Below are 24135 nucleotides of genomic sequence, written 5' to 3' on the forward strand. Positions count from 1 at the left end.
AGAGGGACAGAGTGAGTGAGAGGAGAGGGTCAGAGTGAGTGAGCGGAGAAGGTCAGAGTGAGTGAGAGGAGAGGGACAGAGTGAGTGAGAAGAGAGGGACAGAGTGAGTGAGAAGAGAGGGACAAGGTGAGTGAGCGGAGAGGGACAGAGTGAGTGAGCGGAGAGGGACAGAGTGAGTAAGCGGAGAGGGACAGAGTGAGTAAGCGGAGAGGGACAGAGTGAGTGAGAGGAGAGCGACAGAGTGAGTGAGCGGAGAGGGACAGAGTGAGTGAGCGGAGAGGGACAGAGTGAGTAAGCGGAGAGGGACAGAGTGAGTGAGAGGAGAGGGACAGAGTGAGTGAGCAGAGAGAGACAGAGTGAGTGAGCGGAGAGGGACAGAGTGAGTGAGCGGAGAGGGACAGAGTGAGTGAGAGGAGAGGGACAGAGTGAGCGAGAGGAGAGGCACAGGCTCAGTGAGAGGAGAGGGACAGAGTGAGTGAGCGGAGAGGGACAGAGTGAGTGAGAGGAGAGGGACAGAGTGAGTGAGCGGAGAGGGACAGAGTGAGTGAGCAGAGAGAGACAATGAGTGAGAGAGGGACAGAGTGAGTGAGCGGAGACGGACAGAGTGAGTGAGAAGAGAGGGACAGACTGAGTGAGAGAAGAGGGACAGAGTGAGTGAGCAGAGACGGACAGAGTGAGTGAGAAGAGAGGGACAGAGTGAGTGAGAAGAGAGGGACAGAGTGAGTGAGAAGAGAGGGACAGAGTGACTGAGAAGAGAGGGACAGAGTGAGTGAGAAGAGAGGGACAGAGTGAGTGAGAAGAGAGGGACAGAGTGAGTGAGCGGAGAGGGACAGAGTGAGTGAGCGGAGAGGGACAGAGTGAGTAAGCGGAGAGGGGCAGAGTAAGTAAGCGGAGAGGGACAGAGTATGTGAGAGGAGAGGGACAGAGTGAGTGAGCGGAGAGGGACAGAGTGAGTGAGCGGAGAGGGACAGAGTGAGTGAGAGGAGAGGGACAGAGTGAGTGAGAGGAGAGGGACAGAGTGAGTGAGCGGAGAGGGACAGAGTGAGTGAGCGGAGAAGGACAGAGTGAGTGAGAGGAGAGGGACAGAGTGAGTGAGAGGAGAGGGACAGAGTGAGTGAGCGGAGAGGGAAATAGTGAGTGAGAGGAGAGGGACAGAGTGAGTGAGAGGAGAGGGACAGAGTGAGTGAGCGAAGAAGGACAGAGTGAGTGAGCGAAGAAGGACAGAGTGAGTGAGAGGAGAGGGGAAGTGAGTGAGCGGAGAGGGACAGAGTGAGTGAGAGGAGAGGGACAGAGTGAGTGAGAGAGGGAAATAGTGAGTGAGAGGAGAGGGACAGAGTGAGTAAGAGGAGAGGGACAGAGTGAGTGAGAGGAGAGGGACAGAGTGAGTGAGAGGAGAGGGACAGAGTGAATAAGCGGAGAGGGACAGAGTGAGTGAGAGGAGAGGGACAGAGTGAGTGAGAGGAGAGGGACAGAGTGAGTGAGAGGAGAGGGACAGAGTGAGTGAGCGGAGAGGGACAGAGTGAGTGAGCGGAGAGGGACAGAGTGAGTGAGCGGAGAGGGACAGAGTGAGTAAGCGGAGAGGGACAGAGTGAGTGAGAGGAGAGGGACAGAGTGAGTGAGAGGAGAAGGACAGAGTGAGTGAGAGGAGAGGGACAGAGTGAGTGAGCGGAGAGGGACAGACTGAGCGAGAGGAGAGGGACAGACTGAGTGAGAGGAGAGGGACAGAGTGAGTGAGCGGAGAGAGACAGAGTGAGAGAGGGACAGAGTGAGTGAACGGAGAGGGACAGAGTTAGTGAGAGGAGAGGGACAGAGTGAGTGAGACGAGAGGGACAGAGTGAGTGAGAGGAGAGAGACAGAGTGAGTGAGCGGAGAGGGACAGAGTGAGTGAGCGGAGAGTGACAGAGTGAGCGTGAGGAGAGGGACAGAGTGAGTGAGAGGAGAGGGACAGAGTGAGTGAGCGGAGAGGGACAGAGTGAGTGAGCGGAGAGGGACAGAGTGAGTGAGCGGAGAGGGACAGAGTGAGTGAGCGGAGAGGGACAGAGTGAGTGAGAGGAGAGAGACAGAGTGAGTGAGCGAAGAAGGACAGAGTGAGTGAGAGGAGAGGGACAGAGTGAGTGAGCGGAGAGGGAAAGAGTGAGTGAGAAGAGAGGGACAGAGTGAGTGAGCGGAGAGGGACAGAGTGAGCGGAGAGGGACAGAGTGAGTAAGAAGAGAGGGACAGAGTGAGTGAGCGGAGAGGGACAGAGTGAGTGAGAGAGGGACAGAGTGAGTGAGCGGAGAGGGACAGAGTGAGTGAGCGGAGAGGGACAGAGTGAGTGAGCGGAGAGGGACAGAGTGAGTGAGAAGAGAGGGACAGAGTGAGTGAGAAGAGAGGGACAGAGTGAGTGAGTGAGTGAGGGACAGAGTGAGTGAGTGAGGGACAGAGTGAGTGAGCGGAGAGGGACAGAGTGAGTGAGCGGAGAGGGACAGAGAGAGTGAGCGGAGAGAGACAGAGTGAGTGAGAGGGACAGAGTGAGTGAGAAGAGAGGGACAGTGTGAGTGAGAGAGGGACAGAGTGAGTGAGTGAGAGCGGGACAGAGTGAGTGAGAGGGACAGAGTGAGTGAGAAGAGAGGGACAGTGTGAGTGAGAGAGGGACAGAGTGAGTGAGTGAGAGCGGGACAGAGTGAGAGAAGGACAGAGTGAGTGAGAGGAGAGGGACAGAGTGAGTGAGAAGAGAGGGACAGAGTGAGTGAGAAGAGAGGGACAGAGTGAGTGAGTGAGAGAGGGACAGAGTGAGTGAGAGGAGAGGGACAGTGAGTGAGCGGTAAGGGGCAGAGTGAGTGACTAAGAGGAGAGGGACAGAGTGAGTGAGAGGAGAGGGACAGAGTGAGTGGAGAGGGACAGAGTGAGTGAGCAGAGGGAGAGAGTGAGAGGAGAGGGACAGAGTGAGTGAGAGGAGAGGGACAGAGTGAGTGGAGAGGGACAGAGTGAGTGAGCAGAGGGAGAGAGTGAGAGGAGAGGAACTGAGTGAGTGGAGAGGGACAGTGAGCAGGGAGGGACAAAGTGAGTGAGCGAGGAGGGACGGAGTGAGTGAGAGGAGAAGAGGACACACTGGGGGAGGGGAGGGGAGGGGCGGCGGGGGGTTGAGGGGAGGTGTCGGAACCTTATACCAAATGCGAGGCACATCTCTGGGGAAGTTCAAATTTGCAAGTCCCTCTGTTCAGCAAATTCTAGAGTTAACTGCAGCTTGAAAAATATGCAGTGGATCATGAGGGTTTAGTGTTCGAGCATGATCAGGCGTCCTAACAGCGGTATCTATTTTATTTCTCACAACCTATTGTCTTTACAATTAAGCTACCTCCCGCCTTGGTGCAGCAGATGCAGTGGACCAGAAGGTTCCGCATTGACACAAAAGCACACACAAAGCGAGCTTCACAAATTGCTCATATCTGTTTAAGTGGCAGGAAGTCAACTAACTGATCAGAAAAAATTGAATCGGTTAATTTCAACGTGTTGCTGAATATGTGTATCGGGTTAAAACATTCAGGTTGTGTACCGCACCAATTTGCAGCTTTCACCGAGAGCTGAACAGCAGATCCATTCATTTTTACTTTGCAAATGTCACAGTCTGCTGCTGAGTGAGCCACTTTGGCTCAGGAGGATGATCAATGAGGGACAACTGTAGGCCACTGGAGACCCTGGGGAGGTGGGGGGAGAAGCGGGACACAGGCTGTGTATGATCATGGACAAGGGCCCGCTGGTGTCTCTGAGGCAGACATGAAAGAAACCCAACTATTTATGGCACAAAATCAGCAAAACATGCGATTTAAAAAAAAAGAGAACGGGATTCACTGACAATGCTCAGTGAGTGGGAGAGGGATTCACTGACAATGCAGGGATCGGCAGAGCTGGAGGGCAGTCTGAGGGTGGGGGGGGATGGGTACATAAGGAGATCAAAAAGGAGATTCGTCATTTATGACGAGCCAAGGCAGTTACGTTTTCTCCCCTTGAAATATAAAGTCCTGATCTCCAATCACTTGTGTCTCAACTGACAATAAGGGAAAATAAATCAATATCCTTTTTTTCCTTGCCCATTTGCACCAAGTGATTACTATACTTTACGCCAACCTCTGACTCCATTATGCAGACATTTTGGCAAAATGCTCACCAAATGAGGTAGTCTGTTTTTCCCATACTGATCTCCAATGACAGTAATCAAACTCCCATTGTAAAATATATTGTACTCTTCGCGTCTCTCTCCTTGGCTTCACTTAGGGAATGATTCCCCAAACAATTTCTCAGTCCATTTGGGGCAGGTTTCTCAGTGAGTTTCCCGCCGGCTCTGCAGGCTAGTTCCCCACCGCTATTCACGAACACTTTGTGTCCGAAAAGCAGCTCGCTGCGGTGCATCGTGGCCAGTGAAAGCCGGGAGACCCCATCCCGCCATCTACACGGCTCGCAACGCCTCGTGAGCTTCATGAAACGTTGCAAGGGGAAATCCCACCCATAATGGGCGGAATCAGTTTTTGGCAAATCTGCATATTAGAGCGAGGCAGTAAACTTCACTCTAATGTCCAGATTCCTGAGGTACCTGAGATTCTGGGATCGTCTCGGAGACCTCAGGCGAGGGCCATTTGATACTGGTCCCCACAAATGGGGAACCAGTAGGAACGCCACTTGTGGGGGTCTCCAAGAGGTTCGGAGGCCCCTGGTACATGCCCTTTGGTGCCAGGCTGGCAGTGTCAGCCTGGCACCCTGGCAGTGCCACCTGGGTGCCAGCCTGGCACTGCTAAGGTGCACAGGTGGCACAGCCTGCTGGCAGGGGTACTGCCATTGTGCCAGATTGGCACTGCAAGGTGCCAAGCTGGCATTTTGGTGCAAATTGGAGCTCCCTGTTGTAAAAAACGAGGCTATGTGCGATCTCGGCTGTGCATTTCCTGTTTAGGCCCCTTATTCAAAGCGAGTCACGTTGAATAGCCATGTGTTTCAGCATTAACAGCTGGAGACCACTGCGAACCCTGCGAGTACCAGGAAACACACGGCTAAACACGCTCACTTGGGAACTTTGTTCCCTTTTGGAAGATTGCGCCCTTCGTCAATTCTTTGGGCCCTGGGGCGTTTCTCACCGGTTTAGCCCACACTTAAAAAATTTTTAGCACTGGGAAGCTGAACTGAGAGATCGGACCGCCAATTTGACACCTCACCCCCACCCCCCTCCCCTAGGCAATGTCGCCCCCCCATACACGTGGGCATTACTCCACACCCCGCTAAGTGAGGTCACTCTGCTATGGAGTCCCTGGGGGATCCCCCCTTCAGGGCCCCCATGCCCATGTACAGGCCCCTCCCCTTTGAGGACCCCCACCATCAACCCCCAACCCCCGAGAGGCCCCTACTTACCTGCCCTGCACACCCTCACCCTTCAAACACCCCACTCCGACCTCATTTCAATGGCATGGCCCTCCCCAGGGCCCTGAACATTGGCAGTGCCACCCCTGCACCTGGGCGCCCTTGCACTGCTGCCCTGACACCCAGGCAGTGCTCCTGCCAGCTTGACAGTGTAAGGTGCCAACAGGCAGTGCCAATGTGCCCGCATTCCAGGGGAAGGACCAGGAAGTCACTCTGCACTGATCCTGACCACCCAGGGGTCGTCGATGGCCTGGAGACCTCCCTTGGTGCCGGTCCGCCTGGTCCACGTTTGTGTGGATCAGTGCTGAACCGCGCCCGGCTGTGGCTTAGCTGGGGAGTACGGTGGTTCCCGGGTGAGATCGTCCAAGTCGGTTTAAAACCGGCTTCGGCGAGCACCGTTTGGTCCCGCCCCTTATGGCCGTGTTTCTGACTCGGACATCTCGCGGGACTTGGGTGGATCACATGAGGCGTGAAGTCTTCCGGGAAATAAGAAACAAGAGCAGCTTGAGGCCATTTGGCCCCTTGAGCCTCCGCCAGTCACTAAGATCCATCTGAATATGGCAACTCCACTTTCCTGCCTGCCCCCAATCCCTTATAGATGTATAGATCTGCCCAACTCAACCTGAAATTTATTCAATCACCCAGCCCCCACCACTCTCTGATGAAGAGACTTCCAAAGCTTGACAAGCCTCTGAGAGAAATTATTACCCCTCATCTCCATCTTAAATCGGAGACCCCTTATTTTAAAACCGTGCCCCCCTCCCCCTCCAGTTCTGGATTCCTCAACACGAAGAAACAACTGCTCAGCATCTTCCCTGTCAAGTCCCCAGAGAATCTTATATTTTTCAATCAGATCCACCTCTCATTCTTCTGAACTCTAATGAGTGTAGGCCCAACCTGTTCAGTCTTTCCTCAAAAGATGACCCTTCATGCCTGGAATTAGCCCTGTGAACCTTCTCTGAAAGGCTGCAGTAATTCACAGAACCTTTCAACGTTTCTTTAAAAATTAATTGGTTCCTCACTCTCTGAAGTCCTCATTCTTTCTGGTTTTCTTGATTCCTTTTTAGCCATGGTTGTGCTACAGCCTTTTCACTAATTAGAGTCCTGCTTTACTTTACACGTCCATTCGCCACCCTACTTCCACCAACTCCCCCCACCCCCGACCATCACAAAATGGAGTGCACACCTGCCCAACCTCACATGTCTAAAATCAGAGCGTTTAGGTGCAGGTTGTTGGAACCAAGGGCACTCGAGGGTGAGCAGAGGAGCAGTTTTAACAGAGCACCAGTAAATCTCCTGGTGCATTTCCTGTCAAGATCGCTTTGACCATTCGGCCAACGTTCGGCAAGGTTATCTGGTACCCCACTAGACCTGGCTCTCCTGATTCCATGAATGACTTAGCATCCCTTACAGAGCCTGTCTGGGTAAAGCCTGGGATGATCTGAAACAGAGAGTGACTTGGTTTTGAATGTTCCATTGTAAACATATCATCTTGGGGGCAGGCGCACACTAAACCCTGTGTACCGCCCACACAAACCAAAAATGTAAACTTAAGTAAGGCTGACATCAAAGGAATGAGATGTAAGCTGAACACTTGAAACTGGTGGAGCTGTTGAAAGGTTAAGGTTAAAAAAAAACAGTGGTGATGTACTCAAAGTATTTTGTTGAATACAAGATCAAGACAGAACGTTCACTTGGAGACTAGCTAGCAACCATGGCCAACAATACGAGGAATAGATTCTGCTTAAGGCACTTGGTATCCTGATTGATCTGAACATTTCCCGGAAACAGCCTCATTGCTGCTCGTATCTTTTGTAAATTCATTGCCATTGCTGAGAAATCCTATTTTATTGTAAATAGCAGGCATTCAAAACCTCTCCAGCTCTTTCTGGTCTCGTAGCACAGCCTGTAACACACATGAATCCTCCATTTCACTGCTTGACTCTTGTTTCTCCCTCAACTCTCAGCTTATTGATCTCGGCGAGAGAAGCTTCTGTCCATCTATCCTCTCTGTTTGATGGGGGCGTCCAACTTGGGGCTTTCCTCACCGCCGGCTCTCACATCGTCCAGGGCTTAAACTCTCTCATGGTTTCCTTCATATCTGCAAAATGTGTGCCCTGAATTAATCACTGTTCTATGTTATCTCTCACACTCACACTCGTCTTTGGAATATGTTCATGATCACCCTGCCACTGAGATTGTTTCCCCCCTTCAATAACCGTCCCCACCTCTTTCCATATGATCCCTTAAATTGATATCTTTTAAAGCTATGGAAGTTGTTGCGAGTTCGTAAATCATCTTTGGAAGCTTTGACCTAATCTATAACCAGCCATATAGTTTTCAGCTGGACACTTACACTGCTCTTCGTGTTGCCTGGATTGCACCATTTAAATTCCGACATGCTTAAATGCTTCAACAGATTTTCGATCATCTCTTTTAATGACCTCAAACTGCCTGATCTGTACACCTGACCACCACCTAAAGCCAGCTTTGACAAAGAGTCATCCAGACTCGAAATGGTAGCTCCCTTCGATCCCGGCCCCGGGTCACTGTCCGTGTGGAGTTTGCTCACCGTCACAACTCAAAGACGTGCAGGGTAAGTGGATTGGCCACACACAATTGCCCCTTAATTGGAAAACGAAACTTAAAATTAAAAAATAATTGGATGGGGGTCCCTAGAAGTGTTGTCTTAATTGTAAGCGGTGCCCCTCCTCAACCACTGCCAGGTTCCTTACCCAGGGTCCCAGTGATCTCTGCAAGTTAATTGCAAGGATCTCAAAGTGCAACAAGGTTAGGCTATTATTGCGTTCAATCCCAATTGTTAGGTGTCCATTGAGCAAAGCTGCTCATCATGTCTCTCAATCTGAGGAAAGGGTGGGAGTAGAATTAGGCCTGTGTGAAATTAGGCCATTGAGCCATTGATATCGAGAAGGTGTTAAGTTTGATCTCTGGAACCTGTTAAATTAGAGATTTCAGAGTGACAGTATAGATGCTAAAATAAACATTGAGCTAAGCATGGGAATGGGGGAAAATCACCTCTTTGCTCCCCAATGGGAAAGTCCACGCTTAAGAGTGCAGGTATGAATAGAATCGGGATTGACTTTGGAGGCTCATGTTACTAAGCAGTCTGTCGACGCTTATACACAGGTAAATGTTTCACAGGAAGAATGGCAACATGGGCAAGGTACCAAAGGAACTCATAGATTGGCCATAAAAACAAAATGCTGCAGATGCTAGAAATCTGAAATAAGAACAGAAAATGCCGGATAAACTCAGCGGGCCTGGCAGTATCTGTGGAGAAAACAGAGTTTATCCAATATTTCCTGTTTTCATTATCATAGATTGGTATTACTGACAAGGGTTATCTTCGAGAGTGGAACACTCTCACAGGTCCAATATCCTTGTCATGTAAGTTTGGATCTTCCCCCGAGTATATGACTTTTACTAGCGCCGTCACATTTCAACCATTGCAGAGTGTGGGCCGAAGAAAGTGGCCGGTTTACCGGCCTCACACCTGAAATACCACCAACCCCCAGGACAGGACATGCAGTATATCACAAGGCAGCTGGCAAAAGCCTGCCAATACACCTTCTGTAGGGAGAGGGCTTTCAGTGAGTATTATTCTCAAAGATCTACAGGTTAGGTGGGGTTAGGGGGATAGGGCGGGGGAGTGGGCCGAGGTAGGGGGCTCTTTCAGAGGATCGGTCAGACTTGATGAGCTGAATGGCTCCCTTCTGCACTGTAGGGATTCAATGATTCTCTTGTGCCCCTCCTACCCTTGGTCTAGGGCGTCCTACATCTTCAGTCCGCTTCTTTGGACTCTGAATGCTGCTTCGTGCTCTGCCCGATGTCATGGTATGCATCTGGTGGAGCTGGACCACCCTCATGCTGGCAGAGATACCTGTCTACAGGCACTCCCCCAGGAATAAAGGCACAGGTCCTTCCCTGACACACCTCACCGGGGGAAGAATCTGGCCCTACTGGCAACTCTTGATTGCACACCCTCTACCGGGACTAATCAGGTTTCTGTTCTTCCGCCCGGCTTCGCAGGAGACAGCTGTTCAAGTTCAAGTTCTGTTATTATTGTGGTCGCTCGGTGGGCGTTCGGCTGATCCTGTGCAGCCGGTGTAAGGAGGTGTACTACTGTAGCAAGGCTTGCAAGGTGGCAGCATGGAATGAATTCCACAAGGATGAATGCTATTTGACAAAAGGTAAGGGCATGTTTTTGTTGCATCGTCGTTTTGACAACCCTCCCAGATCAGCAATGTGAACCCAGTAACTAGACTGTACTTAAGCAGCAAAACCTGATCACCAAGGTAAAACATGTCCTTTGTAGTTCGGAAACTTTAGAAAAAGCATCGGTCAAACCATATATACTGGAGAGAGACCAGAGAGCATGGCTGGCATTATGGAGGAATGATTGATCATTGCTGAAAGCCTATAGGAACGGTAGCACAGTGGTTAGCACTGTAGCTTCACAGCACCAGGGACCCGGGTTCGATTCCCGGCTTGGGTCACTGTCTGTGCGGAGTCTGCACATTCTCCCTGTGACTGCGTGGATTTCCTCCGGGTGCTCCGGTTTCCTTCCACAAGTCCCGAAAGATGTGCTTGTTAGATGAATTGGACATTCTGAATTCTCCCTCCGTGTATCCAAACAGGCGCTGGAATGTGGCGACCAGGGGCTTTTCACAGTAACTTCATTGCAGTGTTAATGTAAGGCTACTTGTGACACTAATAAAGATTATTATTATTATTATTAGGACTGAGAGCATGTATGCTATTAAATTTAGGGGTGTAAAATTCCTCTCCAATCCCTCAAACAAGTGTAGGAGGCTGCATTGACCATGACTTCAATGAGTTGGTCCCTAGCTCTTGTAAGATGCAATCAGTACTCCAGAAACAGATTGACCCCAGTGCATTGCCGATAACCTATAATAAAAGATTAGAATGTTCAAGATTTTGACGTGCACATTGTCTAAATGTATGGATGACTTTACATGTAGATATACAGTGGGCGGAATTCTCCAGCTCTTCGCTGGCGGCAAGATCCTCTGGTCCCACCGGCAGCCCACCCCCACCCGCGGGCTTCCCGACAGCGTGGGGTATCTTCCATGGGAATTCCCATAAGGGGATCAGCGGTTATGGGGAAAAGGCAGGCGAATGGGGATGAGAAAATATCAGCCATGATTGAATGGCGGAGCAGACGCGATGGGCCGAGTGGCCTAATTCTGCTCCTATGTCTTATGGTCTTATGGACAAGCGACAGGAGTAGAGAATCCCGCCACCAGCGTACAGCGAGCCAAATTTCTCTGTCCTCGCTGGCAGTGGCAGCTGGGCTTATTTCAACCCCCGCCCTTATTTCAACCCCCACAATTTTCTCTCTGATCCCATTAACTTAGTTCAGTGCTCACGTATTTAAAGCATAACCACACACAGACAAAACATTTCCCATCTTCTAATGCAAAGCTGTCATTGGCACTGCAGGCATTCCAGACTTGGAGATGTATAATGCAGCAGGTCATTTGCCATCATCTGCTGCATTGGATTATTGCAAAGCCTCAAGACAATTGCTACATGGCCGGCCTGTCACCAAACGTTCAATTCAAAACTGCCCATTCCTGCCTCTTTCAACTCCCAACTGGCTAAATTGTTCTTCAAATCCTATTAATTGAAAGAGAGAGGTGCATTCCTCTTTCCCTCTCTCCTTGTCTGGCAGAGGGATAAACCTGTTCAGGAAGGTAGTAATTCCACTTTGGACGGACAATGCTGCCTTTGATCTCTTGTGACAGAGTGTTTCGATGAGGTTGCAGAGTGAAGCTGTCTTCTCAATAGTCAATTGAGTGCTCTCTTGAATGACGTGAACAATTTAACTTGCAGACATTCCTGAAGGCCAATGCAAACGTACCCTGCCTGGCTACTTTTATAAAGAACATCGGGTGAAATTTAATGGAAAAATCTCTACGATTGGCAGGGTGTTTCTCGGTGGCCGCATACCCAAGATCGCGGCTCATATTTAACAGCGCTTTGTGCCGGAAATGAGCCCCCACGAGCTTCTCGCCGTTACTGGCTGTCTCGCCGTCTAATTCGCCAGACTCACGTCTCAGCGTCTCGCCGCTTACTCCCAGTCAACACACAAGCATGGCACCACGCAGACCCATTCTTCGCATTGGGGACGCCAGGCTGGTCAGGCGTCTCAACGCTATGGATGCAAGACGAGACATCCTGTTCATCCGAGGCAGACAGAGGACCAGCAGCAAGGTCACCAGTATCGCCTGGGAGGCAGTGGCAGCTGCTGTCAGTGTGGGCAGCATGACCAGGAGGACCAGCGACCTCCACCGAGCTGGAAGGGCAAATTACCACCTCTCTCCTGGCATCAGTTCCGCCAGCCACCCCTCAAATTCCTATACCACCACAATGCGGGAGACCCTCTGGGGGGGTGTACTGCGGCGCACCACCTGAGCGGTCCAGGCATCGGAACAGCATTTTGAGCAGTCTGATGCACCGCTCAATGACAGCACGGGTAGCAACATAAGACCATAAGAGATAGGAGTAGAATTAGGCCATTCAGCCCATCGAGTCTACTCCGCCATTCATTCATGGCTGATATGTTTCTCATCCCCATCCTCCTGCCTTCTCCCCATAACGCCTGATCCCCTTATTAATCATGGGTCTTGTTATATCAGGTCTCCGCCTTGGCCTCTGGCCTCCACACAGGCGTCAAAAGCTAGGACCTCAGTGGGTATCCCTTATCCCCAAGAGCCAACCCGTCATCCTGGGGTGGTCCTCAAAGACGCCGGAATCTCCAAGTGTCCCAAGATGTAGCTGTCATGGTCGCTCCCCGGGAAGCATGCACACATGTACATGATCCAGAGGCGGTGGTCGCACACGAGTTGAACATTCAGGGAATGGATCCTCTTCCTGTTAATGAAGGGTTCTCCCTAATGCCCCGTACGTGCAAGGTGACATGCATGCCATCAATTACCCCATGACCTGGGGCATCCCGGCAATGGTGGAGAATCCTGCAGCCCGGGCACCTTGGCAGCCCTGGACCAACTCAAAGGTGATAAAGCCAGATGGGCGGGTGTACAGGGCATCCGTGACCTCACAGGTGCAGTTCTGGGCTGTAGCTTGGGAAATGCTTCAAGTCCCCGCTCGAGCCCTGGAATAATCCGGTTGCACAGAAGTTCAGGGCTGTGTTGATCTGCACGGCCACCAGGGGAGGGTATCCTCCTCCTTCACGGGGTGTCAAGTCTGCGAGGACGTGTCGCACTGTCTCCTAGTTGAGACACAGTCTCCTGAGGCACGCGTTGTCTGACATATCCTCGATAAACCAATGACGCCTGTACACCTTTGGCCTTCACTGGCGCCCCCCTCTTGGTTCCGCCTCAGCCTAATGGACGGTTGGGCCTTCAGGGGGTGTGGCGGCCCTCTGCATATGGTGTGTCGCCTTCGGCCAGCGCCGACCCTGCTGCCTTCTCCGGCGTTTGGCCGCCTGGTCTACCACCAGCACCGTGAAGGCGGCCTCTGCGGGACCGACAACACCAGCCATAATGTTATATCTGTAAGGATCTGGAGAAGGGGAGAGAGACTGACAATCAGTTTGGGCTTTCACCCCAGGACCCTCAATCCCCCAAGCCTCCCCACCCTTACATGTCCCGCCTTCTCTCAGAGTGCCATCCACCGAACCAGTTGTGCTGGAGAACCCCGCTCTGCACACGCACCTCCAGCCACAGCAGGAGCCCCTAGATCCTAGAGCCCTGCCAAGAACATTAGGAAGACCATGCTCAGGTGCCCTCCCATGATCCATATGCTTACTGTGGCCACGACTGTTTGATTATTGGCTGATGCCTCTATGGTTCTAGAGTTAAGACAAACTGTTCAGGCTTCAAGGTTTGATTGAAATGCAATGCAATAATATCAGCTGAGACATGGCACGTGTAATCCACGAGAAGCTACTTGAAGTGCTCTCACAATGAACAAGGCCAATTCCTCATCAGCAATAGCCTTCAGCTGTGAAGCTACAGTCAAAGGGAATTAAAGTGACCGGTCAACATATAACCAAGAACAGGGCTCTGTCCTGGAAGTGTTTGGCAGGACAGACAGGCAGGAGCTGTAGTTGCCCCTGTTATGGGTATCCACAATATTTAAAGGTGGCTTGAAGGCCTCACAGCTGAAAAGCCATTCACCACTCCCACCCCCAACCTGGCCCAGGGTCACCCCCCTGACCCGGACCGCTTAAGCCCCCAACCAGCCCAATTCCCCCAAGGGGTCCCTCACCCCACCCCCCATTCCAAAAATGGAAATGGTTACTCACCTCCTCAGATCCCCTCAGTACCCATTGCGCCAGCTTCATGTTTTTTAAAATGAATACTAAAGGACGCCCATGTGATTTCTCGCTGAAGAGCCTGTTAATTCCCTCGAGGCCATTGCATTTGACTTCAATCTCGCTAATGAGATGGAATTTAATGCAAATCAGGGTTAATGATATGCTCACCATATTTGGGCCTAATCCAAAATTTGCTATCTGAAATGGGCCTATTAGATAGCAAACTGATTTGGGCCTGGCACGAATCTCGATTTTGGCCTTTCCCGCTATTTAACCGGCGTGCCCAGATCCTGCGGCAACGCAGTTGTTACATCACATCCTTTGACTTCATTTAAAACATCTTATTAGCATGCCAGTCGTGAGGATGATCGAAGGAGGGGGCTGGAAGTCTCACTAGAACCGGGAGAAGTCATGGAGAGTATCAGCTCCATGCAGGCGGGGAAGGCGTTGGGACCAAATGGCAGCGACCCCGCAGCTGCGGGAGATGTTTGCGGACTTGCCAGCAAGGGGCACCTTTCCTCCAACGCTGGCACAAGCCAGTATGTCGCTGATACCCAAGTAAGACAAAGACCCAATCGAATGCGGATCCGACAGACCCATTTCCCTGCTCAATGTCGACGCGAAAATACTTGCAAAACACCTGGCAAGGCAACTGGATAACTGAATACCAGAGGTGGTTGCAGAAGAACAGAGCGGCTTTGTTAAAGGCAGGCAGCTAACAGTGAGCATCAGGTGACTGCTAAACGTGATAATTACCCAATCTGGGGAGGAAACCAGATGTGATCATCTCCCTGGATGCAGAAAAGACCTTTGACAGAGTCGAGTGAAAGTACCTCATTGAGGTTTGGGCTAGGAGCAGGGTTCACCTCATTGGTGAAACTCCTGCATGACACCCCCATGGCGAGCACATAGACCAACACCACCAGCTCTGAATACCTCCAGCTGCACAGAGGCACAAGGCAGGGGTGCCCGCTGTCCCCTTTCCTATTCGCCCTGGAAATCGAGCAGTTGGTGATCGCCCTCAGAGCGCCGAAAAACTGGCAGAGAATCCGGAGGCGACTGAGAGCACAGAGCCTCTTTCTATGCAGATGGCCTGCTCCTCTACAACCCACAAACCCACAGAGCAGCACATGAAGCTCCTGAGAAATATTGGAGCCGTCTCGGGCTACAAACTCAGTCTGAACAAGTGTGAAGTCATCCATGTGAACCCGAAAGGGGGATGGGGCAGAACTGGGTGGATTACCATTCAAACAAGCCCAAAGCAAATTCCATTAATGGGAACCTGACCAGTCTGACAGAGGAAGTAAAAAAAGCACATGGGACATATTCCCGCTCTCCCTAGTGAGGAGGGTGCAGACGATTAAAATGAACGTGCTGCCCAGGTTCCTCGTCCTGTTCAAATCCATATCCCAAGGCCTTCTTTAACTCGGTTGACAAAATGATTGCGGCGTTTGTGTATATGGGGGAGAAGGGCGGGGGGGAGGGGGGGGTTGGTCAGAAGAACCCAAGGATCCCCAAAAAGGTCCGTCTCCACCAGAAACATAGGCAGCCCTTACATTTTTCTCGACCCATGACGAGCCCAAGGCATTCCTTTTCAATCTGCGCATACCTGCGCTCTGTTTCGGTCAAAGCTCTCGCGTGTATGCCTCCGGCAGCCAGCTGTCACCTGCACCCTGCTGCAGAAATACCACTCCAAGACCATCCTGGGACGCATCAGTGGAAATCTTCGTCTTCTTTGGCGGGTCAAAGAAGGCAAGGACTGGTGCTGTCGTCAGCGAGATGCGCAGCGCTTGCCACTCCTGCTCGCGTTTGGGAGACAACTGAAAGACAATGTCCTGTTTTATCAAGTCCCGTAGCTGGGACGTTTTGGAGGCCAAGTTAGGAATAAACTTGCTCACAAAGATGATCATCTCAAGTATGCACAAAACGCCTTTTTGGCTGTGGGCCATGGCATCGTTAGAATGGCTTTAATCTTTTCAGTACCTTTTGCCGAGCGCCTATTCCCTAAAAAGGTAATGGTATCAACTCCGATTTGGAATTTTGTCTGATTGAGCGCGAGACCATTCTTGCTGACCCTGTGTAGAACTCAAAGAATCCTTTCATCATGCCCCTCACGTGTGGACCCCCAGATTACAATATCATCGACATAGACATGGACACCTGATAATCCTTCCACTACATGCTCCATGACACGATGAAAAATTTCAGATGGCGAAATTATTCCGAATGCATTCGCAGGAAGCAGTAGCGCTCAAAGGGTGTGTTGAAGGTGCACAACTTTGTGCTCGTATTGTCGAGCTTAAGCTACCAGAAGCCTTGCGATGCGACTGCCTTGCTGAAACACGTCGCTCCAGCCATTTCAGTAGAGCGGGCACACATGTGAATGCGTGCATGACCGGCTTCGCATTCTCTTTCAGCTGAATGAAATATGTAAAGGACAGGGTGCCAAATCCTTGAAACACCTACAGATAGTTCTTCATGATCGATTCAGTGGATATATATCGGTGGGGTGCCATGTTTTCTGCAGTGTACACCCTTTTGGCGAACCAAAGCTCTTCACACGCCTCCACTCCAATGAGCGATTCGTGCTCTGTCTCCACTATGGAGAATATCATTCTGCACGTTCTCTCCTTGACGGTGCCTTCGAGCTCACATGCCCCTAAGGTTGTGATCTAATGCCTGCTGTAATCCTTCAGGAGCACCGTTCTTGAGATAATTTTTGGCTTGACTTTCAGTCATCCCACCGCTAACAATGGGATCAGGTTGGCCCTTGCACCCGTATCAAGCTTACAGTTGATTGGCATGCCATTAACCATGAGCGGGATGTCCATCTGTCTCCAATGGTCCCCGCATTCGGCTCACTGTGGCTGCAAATTTGGAGAAAGCATTCTTTCCCTTGGCTGGTTGAACTATTTGCGTCCCTTTCTGAGATCATGCTCACATCAGTCCGGTCGTCGATACATTTATCCTTATCACACTCCTCGCTTCTGTCCGGACAACTGTCGGGACGCAAGTTGAATTGCCTAGCATAATGACCCATTCTGCCACACTTGTGACAAACGTTTTTAAGTGCAGGACATCATTGTGGCAAATGTCTATTGCCACTTTGCTGGCACAAAATGGCGGATCCGGTCTGTTGCCCAAAATGGCCACCCGCACTGAGACCACGTTTCTTTTTCGGCAACGTCATGGTGCTTATGGCGCTAGCGTCTTCTCTGAGATTGGCGCCAACATTTTCTACACGGAGCATACAGATCTGCTGTGCAGCCAACTCACTTGCCTGGCAGATCTTGATGTCATTTTCTAATGTGAGGTTGTCTCCCCACAACAATCTCTCACAAAGTCTATCATTCGATGTCCCAAAGACTATTTGGTCACTTTTGGTCACCATTCGGTGATGGCTGCAGATTTTCAAAATTACAAGGCTAGGCCTTCAACCTCAATTCCATCCAAAACGATTGATTTGCTTTTTTGGTGTTCACTGGCAGAGCTGAGAAACACATGGCGATTCAATGCGACTCGCTTTGAATTAGGGCCTAAACAGGGACCGCGCAACACAAGGCCACACATAGCCCTGTTTTGTTAGAATGGGGAGCTCCGCTCGACAGAACTCCACATTGTAAAGAGAGGTTGGGACTGCATTTTTAAATGGCATCCTGATCTCCGAGGCCCCCCAAAACAATCCCCTACCTCCCCCCACAGCCCAAAGGCAACATGGGAGGGTCCCCCGGCACCCCCCCGCCCCCCCCCCCCCCCCAACACCCCTCCCACTCCCCTCCCACGCCAACACCCACGGCGGGCAACCCCGGCCCGGTAGAGCGCGTGCAAAGAACATGCCAGCTTGGCACCTGGCTGCGGCCTCATTGGGGAGGCCTGAGAATCTCAGGAGGCCGGTGAATGCTGGGTAAGTTCAGCGTGTGCCGTTTAGTCCCGCCCCTTGTGGGTGAGATTCTGACTCCAACGCCTCGCGGGACTTGGGTGAATACCATGTGGCATGAAAATGTCTGGAAAGCCTGCAAGACCGCTCTCCCGGCATTCACCGGCTCAAGGGAGAGGGCAACTCGGCCGGTGGATAGCACCCGTTAACTATGTGTCTCTCTCCATAGACACTGTCGGACCTGAGTTTTTCCGGCATTTCCTGGTTTGATTTTATTATTGACAAAGGCTTTGACGGATGATGTAGAACTGATGAGCATGGCACTTAATGAGAGAGTTGGAGTATTAAAAGAGCAAAATTTTACATGCGAGGAGGGAATGTTAGCCTACCAAATACATGATCGAGTCCAATTGGAAGGTTAGGGCCTTGGATGGAGGGGCTTCAAAAGCAGAGATGGACTCTGATGGGATAGTTGGAGGACGGGAGGGATGCACTCTGATGGGATAGTTGGAGTACTGGAGGGACGAACTCTGATGGGAGTGTTGGAGTTGGAGGGATGGACTCTGATGGGACAGTTGGAGTACTGGAGCATTGGACTTTAATGGGATAGTTGGAGTAGGAGGGATGGACTCTGATGGGACAGTTGGAGTACTGGAGGGATGGACTCTGATGGGAGTGTTGGAGTTGGAGGCATGGACTCTGATGGGACAGTTGGAGTACTGGAGGGATGGACTCTAATGGGATAGTTGGAGTAGGAGGGATGGACTCTGATGGGACAGTTGGAGTACTGGAGGGATGGACTCTAATGGGAGTGTTGGAGTTGGAGGGATGGACTCTGATGGGACAGTTGGAGTACTGGAGCATTGGACTTTAATGGGATAGTTGGAGTAGGAGGGATGGACTCTGATGGGACAGTTGGAGTACTGGAGGGATGGACTCTGATGGGAGTGTTGGAGTTGGAGGGATGGACTCTGATGGGACAGTTGGAGTACTGGAGGGATGGACTCTAATGGGATAGTTGGAGTAGGAGGGATGGACTCTGATGGGACAGTTGGAGTACTGGAGGGATGGACTCTAATGGGATAGTTGGAGTATTGGAGGGATGGGTTCTGATGGGAGCATTGGAGAATTGGAGGGATGGACACTGATGGGACAGTTGGAGTACTGGAGGGATGGACTCTGATGGGAGTGTTGGAGTTGGAGGGATGGACTCTGATGGGAGTGTTGGAGATGGAGGGATGGACTCTGATGGGACAGTTGGAGTACTGGAGGGATGGACTCTGATGGGAGTGTTGGAGATGGAGGGATGGACTCTGATGGGACAGTTGGAGTACTGGACGGATTGAAGGGATGGACTCTGATGGGAGCGTTGGAGAATTGGAGGGATGGACTCTGATGGGACAGTTGGAGAATTGGAGGGATGGACTCTGATGGGAGTGTTGGAGCAGTGGAGGGATGGACTCTGATGGGAGTGTTGGAGTTGGAGGGATGGTCTCTGATGGGAGTGTTGGAGTACTGGATGGATGTACTCTGATGGGACAGTTGGAGTATTGGACGGATGGACACTGATGGGAGTGTTGGAGTTGGAGGGATGGACACTGATGGGAGTGTTGGAGGTAAAGGGATTGACTCTGACGGGACAGTTGGAGCAGTGGAGGGATGGACTCTGATGGGAGGGTTGGAGTACTGGAGGGATGGACTCTGATGGGAGTGTTGGAGGTGGAGGGATGGACTCTGATGGGAGTGTTGGAGTTGGAGGGATGGACTCTGATGGGACAGTTGGAGCTGGAGGGATCAACGCTGATGGGACAGTTGGAGAATTGGAGTGATGGACTCTGATGGGAGCGTAGGAGAATTGGAGGGATGGACTCTGATGGGACCGTTGGAGAATTGAAGGGATGGACTCTGATGGGACCGTTGGAGAATTGGAGGGATGGACACTGATGGGAGTGTTGGAGTTGGAGGGATGGACTCTGATGGGAGCGTTGGAGAATTGGAGGGATGGACTCTGATGGGAGTGTTGGAGAATTGGAGGGATGGACTCTGATGGGACAGTTGGAGTATTGGAGGGATGGACTCTGATGGGACGGTTGGAAAAATGGTGTGATGGACTCTGATGGGATAGTTGGAGAATTGGAGGGATGGACTCTGGTGGGAGTGTTGGAGTTGGAGGGATGGACTCTGATGGGACAGTTGGAGCTGGAGGGATCGACTCTGATGGGACAGTTGGAGAATTGGAGTGATGGACTCTGATGGGAGCGTTGGAGAATTGGAGGGATGGACTCTGATGGGACCGTTGGAGAATTGGAGGGATGGACTCTGATGGGAGTGTTGGAGTATTGGAGGGATGGACTCTGATGGGAGTGTTGGAGGTGGAGGAATGGACTCTGATGGGACAGTTGGAGTATTGGAGGGATGGACTCTGATGGGAGTGTTTGAGGTGGAGGAATGGACTCTGTTGGGAGTGTTGGAGTTGGAGGGATGGACTCTGATGGGAAAGTTGGAGTAATGGACGGATCGGCTCTGATGTGGCAGTTGGCGTACATGTGGGATGGACTCTGATGGGAACGTTGGAGTACTGGAGGGATGGACTCTGATGGGACAGTTGGAGAATTGGAGGGATGAACTATGATGGGAGTGTTGGAGGTGGAGCGATGGACACTGATGGGGCAGTTGGAGGTGGAGGGATGGACTCTGATGGGAGCATCGGAGTACTGGAGGGATGGACTCTGATGGGACAGTTGGAGAATTGGAGGGATGGACTCTGATGGGAGTGTTGGAGTTGGAGGGATGGATTCTGATGGGACAGTTGGGGCATTAGAGGGATGGACTCTGATGGGATAGTTAGAGTACTGTAGGGATGGACTCTGATGGGAGTGTTTGAGTATTGGAGGGATGGACTCTGATGGGATAGTTGGAGTACTGGAGGGATGGACACTGATGGGACAGTTGGAGTTGGAGGGATGGACTCTGATGGGAGCGTTGGAATTGGAGGGATGGACTCTGGTGGGATAGTTGGAGTATTGGTGGGATGGACTCTGACGGGACAGTTGGAGTATTGGGGGGATGGACTCTGATGGGAGTGTTGGAGGTGGAGGGATGGACTCTGTTGGGACAGTTGGAGTATTGGAGGGATGGACTCTGATGGGAGTGTTGGAGGAGGAGGGATGGACTCTGATGGGAGTGTTGGAGTTGGAGGGATGGATTCTGATGGGACAGTTGGGGCATTAGAGGGATGGACTCTGATGGGATAGTTAGAGTACTGTAGGGATGGACTCTGATGGGAGTGTTTGAGTATTGGAGGGATGGACTCTGATGGGATAGTTGGAGTACTGGAGGGATGGACACTGATGGGACAGTTGGAGTTGGAGGGATGGACTCTGATGGGAGTGTTGGAGTTGGAGGGATGGACTCTGATGGGAGTGTTGGAGTTGGAGGGATGGACTCTGATGTGAGTGTTGGAGTATTGGAGGGATGGACTCTGATGGGACAGGTGGGGCATTAGAGGGATGCACTCTGATGGGAGAGTTGGAGTATTGGAGGGATGGACTCTGATGGGACAGTTGGAGTATTGGAGCGATGGACTCTGATGGGAGTGTTGGAGTTGGAGTGGTGGACTCTGATGGGAGTGTTGGAGTTGGAGGGATGGACTCTGATGGGACAGTTGGAGTATTAGGGGGATGGACTCTGATGGGAGTGTTGGAGCTGGAGGGATGGACTCTGATGGGACAGTTGGAGTATTGGAGGGATGGTCTCTGATGTGAGTGTTGGTGTATTGGCAGGATGGACTCTGATTTGAGTGTTTGAGTATTGGAGGGATGGACTCTGATGGGTGTGTTGGAGTTGGAGGGATGGAATCTGATGGGAGTGTTTGAGTATTTGAGGGATTGACACTGATGGTAGTGTTTGAGTACTGGAGGGATGGACACTGATGGGACAGTTGGAGTTGGAGGGATGGACTCTGATGGGAGTGTTTGGGTTGGAGGGATGGACTCTGATGGGAGTGTTGGAGTTGGCGCGATGGACTCTGGTGGGAGTGTTGGAGTACTGGAGGGATGGACTCTGATGGGAGAGTTGGAGTATTGGAGGGATGGACCCTGATGGGAGAGTTGTAGTGGTGGACTCTGATGGGAGGGTTGGAGTATTGCACGGATGGACTCTGATGGGACAGTTGGAGTATTGGGGGGATGGACTCTGATGGGAGTGTTAGAGGTGGAGGGATGGACTCTGATGGGAGTGTTGGAGTTGGAGGGATGGACTCTGATGGGAGCGTTGGAATTGGAGGGATGGACTCTGATGGGAGCGTTGGAATTGGAGGGAAGGACTCTGGTGGGATAGTTGGAGTATTGGTGGGATGGACTCTGACGGGACAGTTGGAGTATTGGGGGGATGGACTCTGATGGGAGTGTTGGAGGTGGAGGGATGGACTCTGATGGGAGTGTTGGAGTTGGAGGGATGGACTCTGATGGGAGCGTTGGAATTGGAGGGAAGGACTCTGGTGGGATAGTTGGAGTATTGGTGGGATGGACTCTGACGGGACAGTTGGAGTATTGGGGGGATGGACTCTGATGGGAGTGTTGGAGGTGGAGGGATGGACTCTGTTGGGACAGTTGGAGTATTGGAGGGATGGACTCTGATGGGAGTGTTGGAGGAGGAGGGATGGACTCTGATGGGAGTGTTGGAGTTGCAGGGATGGACTCTGATGGGAGCGTTGGAATTGGAGGGAAGGACTCTGGTGGGATAGTTGGAGTATTGGTGGGATGGACTCTGACGGGACAGTTGGAGTATTGGGGGGATGGACTCTGATGGGAGTGTTGGAGGTGGAGGGATGGACTCTGTTGGGACAGTTGGAGTATTGGAGGGATGGACTCTGATGGGAGTGTTGGAGGTGGAGGGATGGACTCTGATGGGAGTGTTGGAGTTGGAGGGATGGACTCTGATGGGAGCGTTGGAATTGGAGGGAAGGACTCTGGTGGGATAGTTGGAGTATTGGTGGGATGGACTCCGATGGGAGGGTTGGAGTACTGGCGGGATGGACTCTGATGGGAGTGTTGGTTTATTGGAGGGATGGACTCTGATGGGACAGTTGGAGGACTGGAGGGATGGTCTCTGATAGGAGTGTTGGAGGTGGAGGGATGGACTCTGTTGGGAGTGTTGGAGTTGGAGGGATGGACTCTGATGGGACAGTTGGAGTTGGAGGGATGGACTCTGATGGGACAGTTGGTGTTAGAGGGATAGACTCTGACGGGACAGTTGGAGTATTGGAGGGATGGACTCTGATGGGACAGTTGGAGTATTGGAGGGATGGACTCTGATGGGACACTTGGAGTATTGGACGGATGGACTCTGATGGGACCGTTGGAGTTGGAGGGATGGACTCTGATGGGACAGTTGGAGCTGGAGGGATCGACTCTGATGGGACAGTTGGAGAATTGGAGTGATGGACTCTGATGGGAGCGTTGGAGAATTGGAGGGATGGACTCTGATGGGACCGTTGGAGAATTGGAGGGATGGACTCTGATGGGAGTGTTGGAGTATTGGAGGGATGGACTCTGAGGGGACAGTTGGAGTATTGGAGGGATGAACTATGATGGGAGTGTTGGAGGTGGAGCGATGGACACTGATGGGGCAGTTGGAGGTGGAGGGATGGACTCTGATGGGAGCATCGGAGTACTGGAGGGATGGACTCTGATGGGAGTGTTGGAGTTGGAGGGATGGATTCTGATGGGACAGTTGGGGCATTAGAGGGATGGACTCTGATGGGAGAGTTGGAGTATTGGAGGGATGGACTCTGATGGGACAGTTGGAGTATTGGAGGGATGGACTCTGATGGGAGTGTTGGAGTTGGAGGGATGGACTCTGATGGGAGTGTTGGAGGTGGAGGAATGGACTCTGTTGGGAGCATCGGAGTACTGGAGGGATGGACTCTGATGGGAGTGTTGGAGTTGGAGGGATGGATTCTGATGGGACAGTTGGGGCATTAGAGGGATGGACTCTGATGGGAGAGTTTGAGTATTGGAGGGATGGACTCTGATGGGACAGTTGGAGTATTGGGGGGATGGACTATGATGGGAGTGTTGGAGTTGGAGGATTGGACTCTGATGGGAGTGTTGGAGGTGGAGGAATGGACTCTGTTGGGAGTGTTGGAGTTGGAGGGATGGACTCTGATGGGACAGTTGGAGTAATGGACGGATCGGCTCTGATGTGGCACTTGGAGTACATGTGGGATGGACTCTGATGGGAACGTTGGAGTACTGGAGAGATGGACTCTGATGGGACAGTTGGAGAATTGGAGGGATGAACTATGATGGGAGTGTTGGAGGTGGAGCGATGGACACTGATGGGGCAGTTAGAGGTGGAGGGATGGACTCTGATGGGAGCATCGGAGTACTGGAGGGATGGACTCTGATGGGAGTGTTGGAGTTGGAGGGATGGATTCTGATGGGACAGTTGGGGCATTAGAGGGATGGACTCTGATGGGAGAGTTGGAGAATTGGAGGGATGGACTCTGATGGGAGTGTTGGAGTTGGAGGGATGGACTCTGATG

The 24135-nt window shown here is 51.7% G+C and overlaps 1 protein-coding gene across 2 annotated transcripts in view; it reads left to right on the forward strand.

Annotated features, from left to right (window-relative positions):
• Window positions 1-24135, forward strand: part of ankmy1 (ankyrin repeat and MYND domain containing 1) — a 285915-nt gene that overhangs the window by 156104 nt on the left and 105676 nt on the right. For both annotated transcript variants that reach the window (XM_072474912.1, XM_072474913.1), the window contains one exon: window positions 9436-9596. In XM_072474912.1, coding sequence (XP_072331013.1) covers window positions 9436-9596 — 161 coding nt within the window. The remainder of the gene's footprint in view (window positions 1-9435; window positions 9597-24135) is intronic.

Source organism: Scyliorhinus torazame, chromosome 14 (assembly GCF_047496885.1).
Source record: "Scyliorhinus torazame isolate Kashiwa2021f chromosome 14, sScyTor2.1, whole genome shotgun sequence".
In the NCBI taxonomy this organism is placed as follows: Eukaryota; Metazoa; Chordata; class Chondrichthyes; order Carcharhiniformes; family Scyliorhinidae; genus Scyliorhinus; species Scyliorhinus torazame.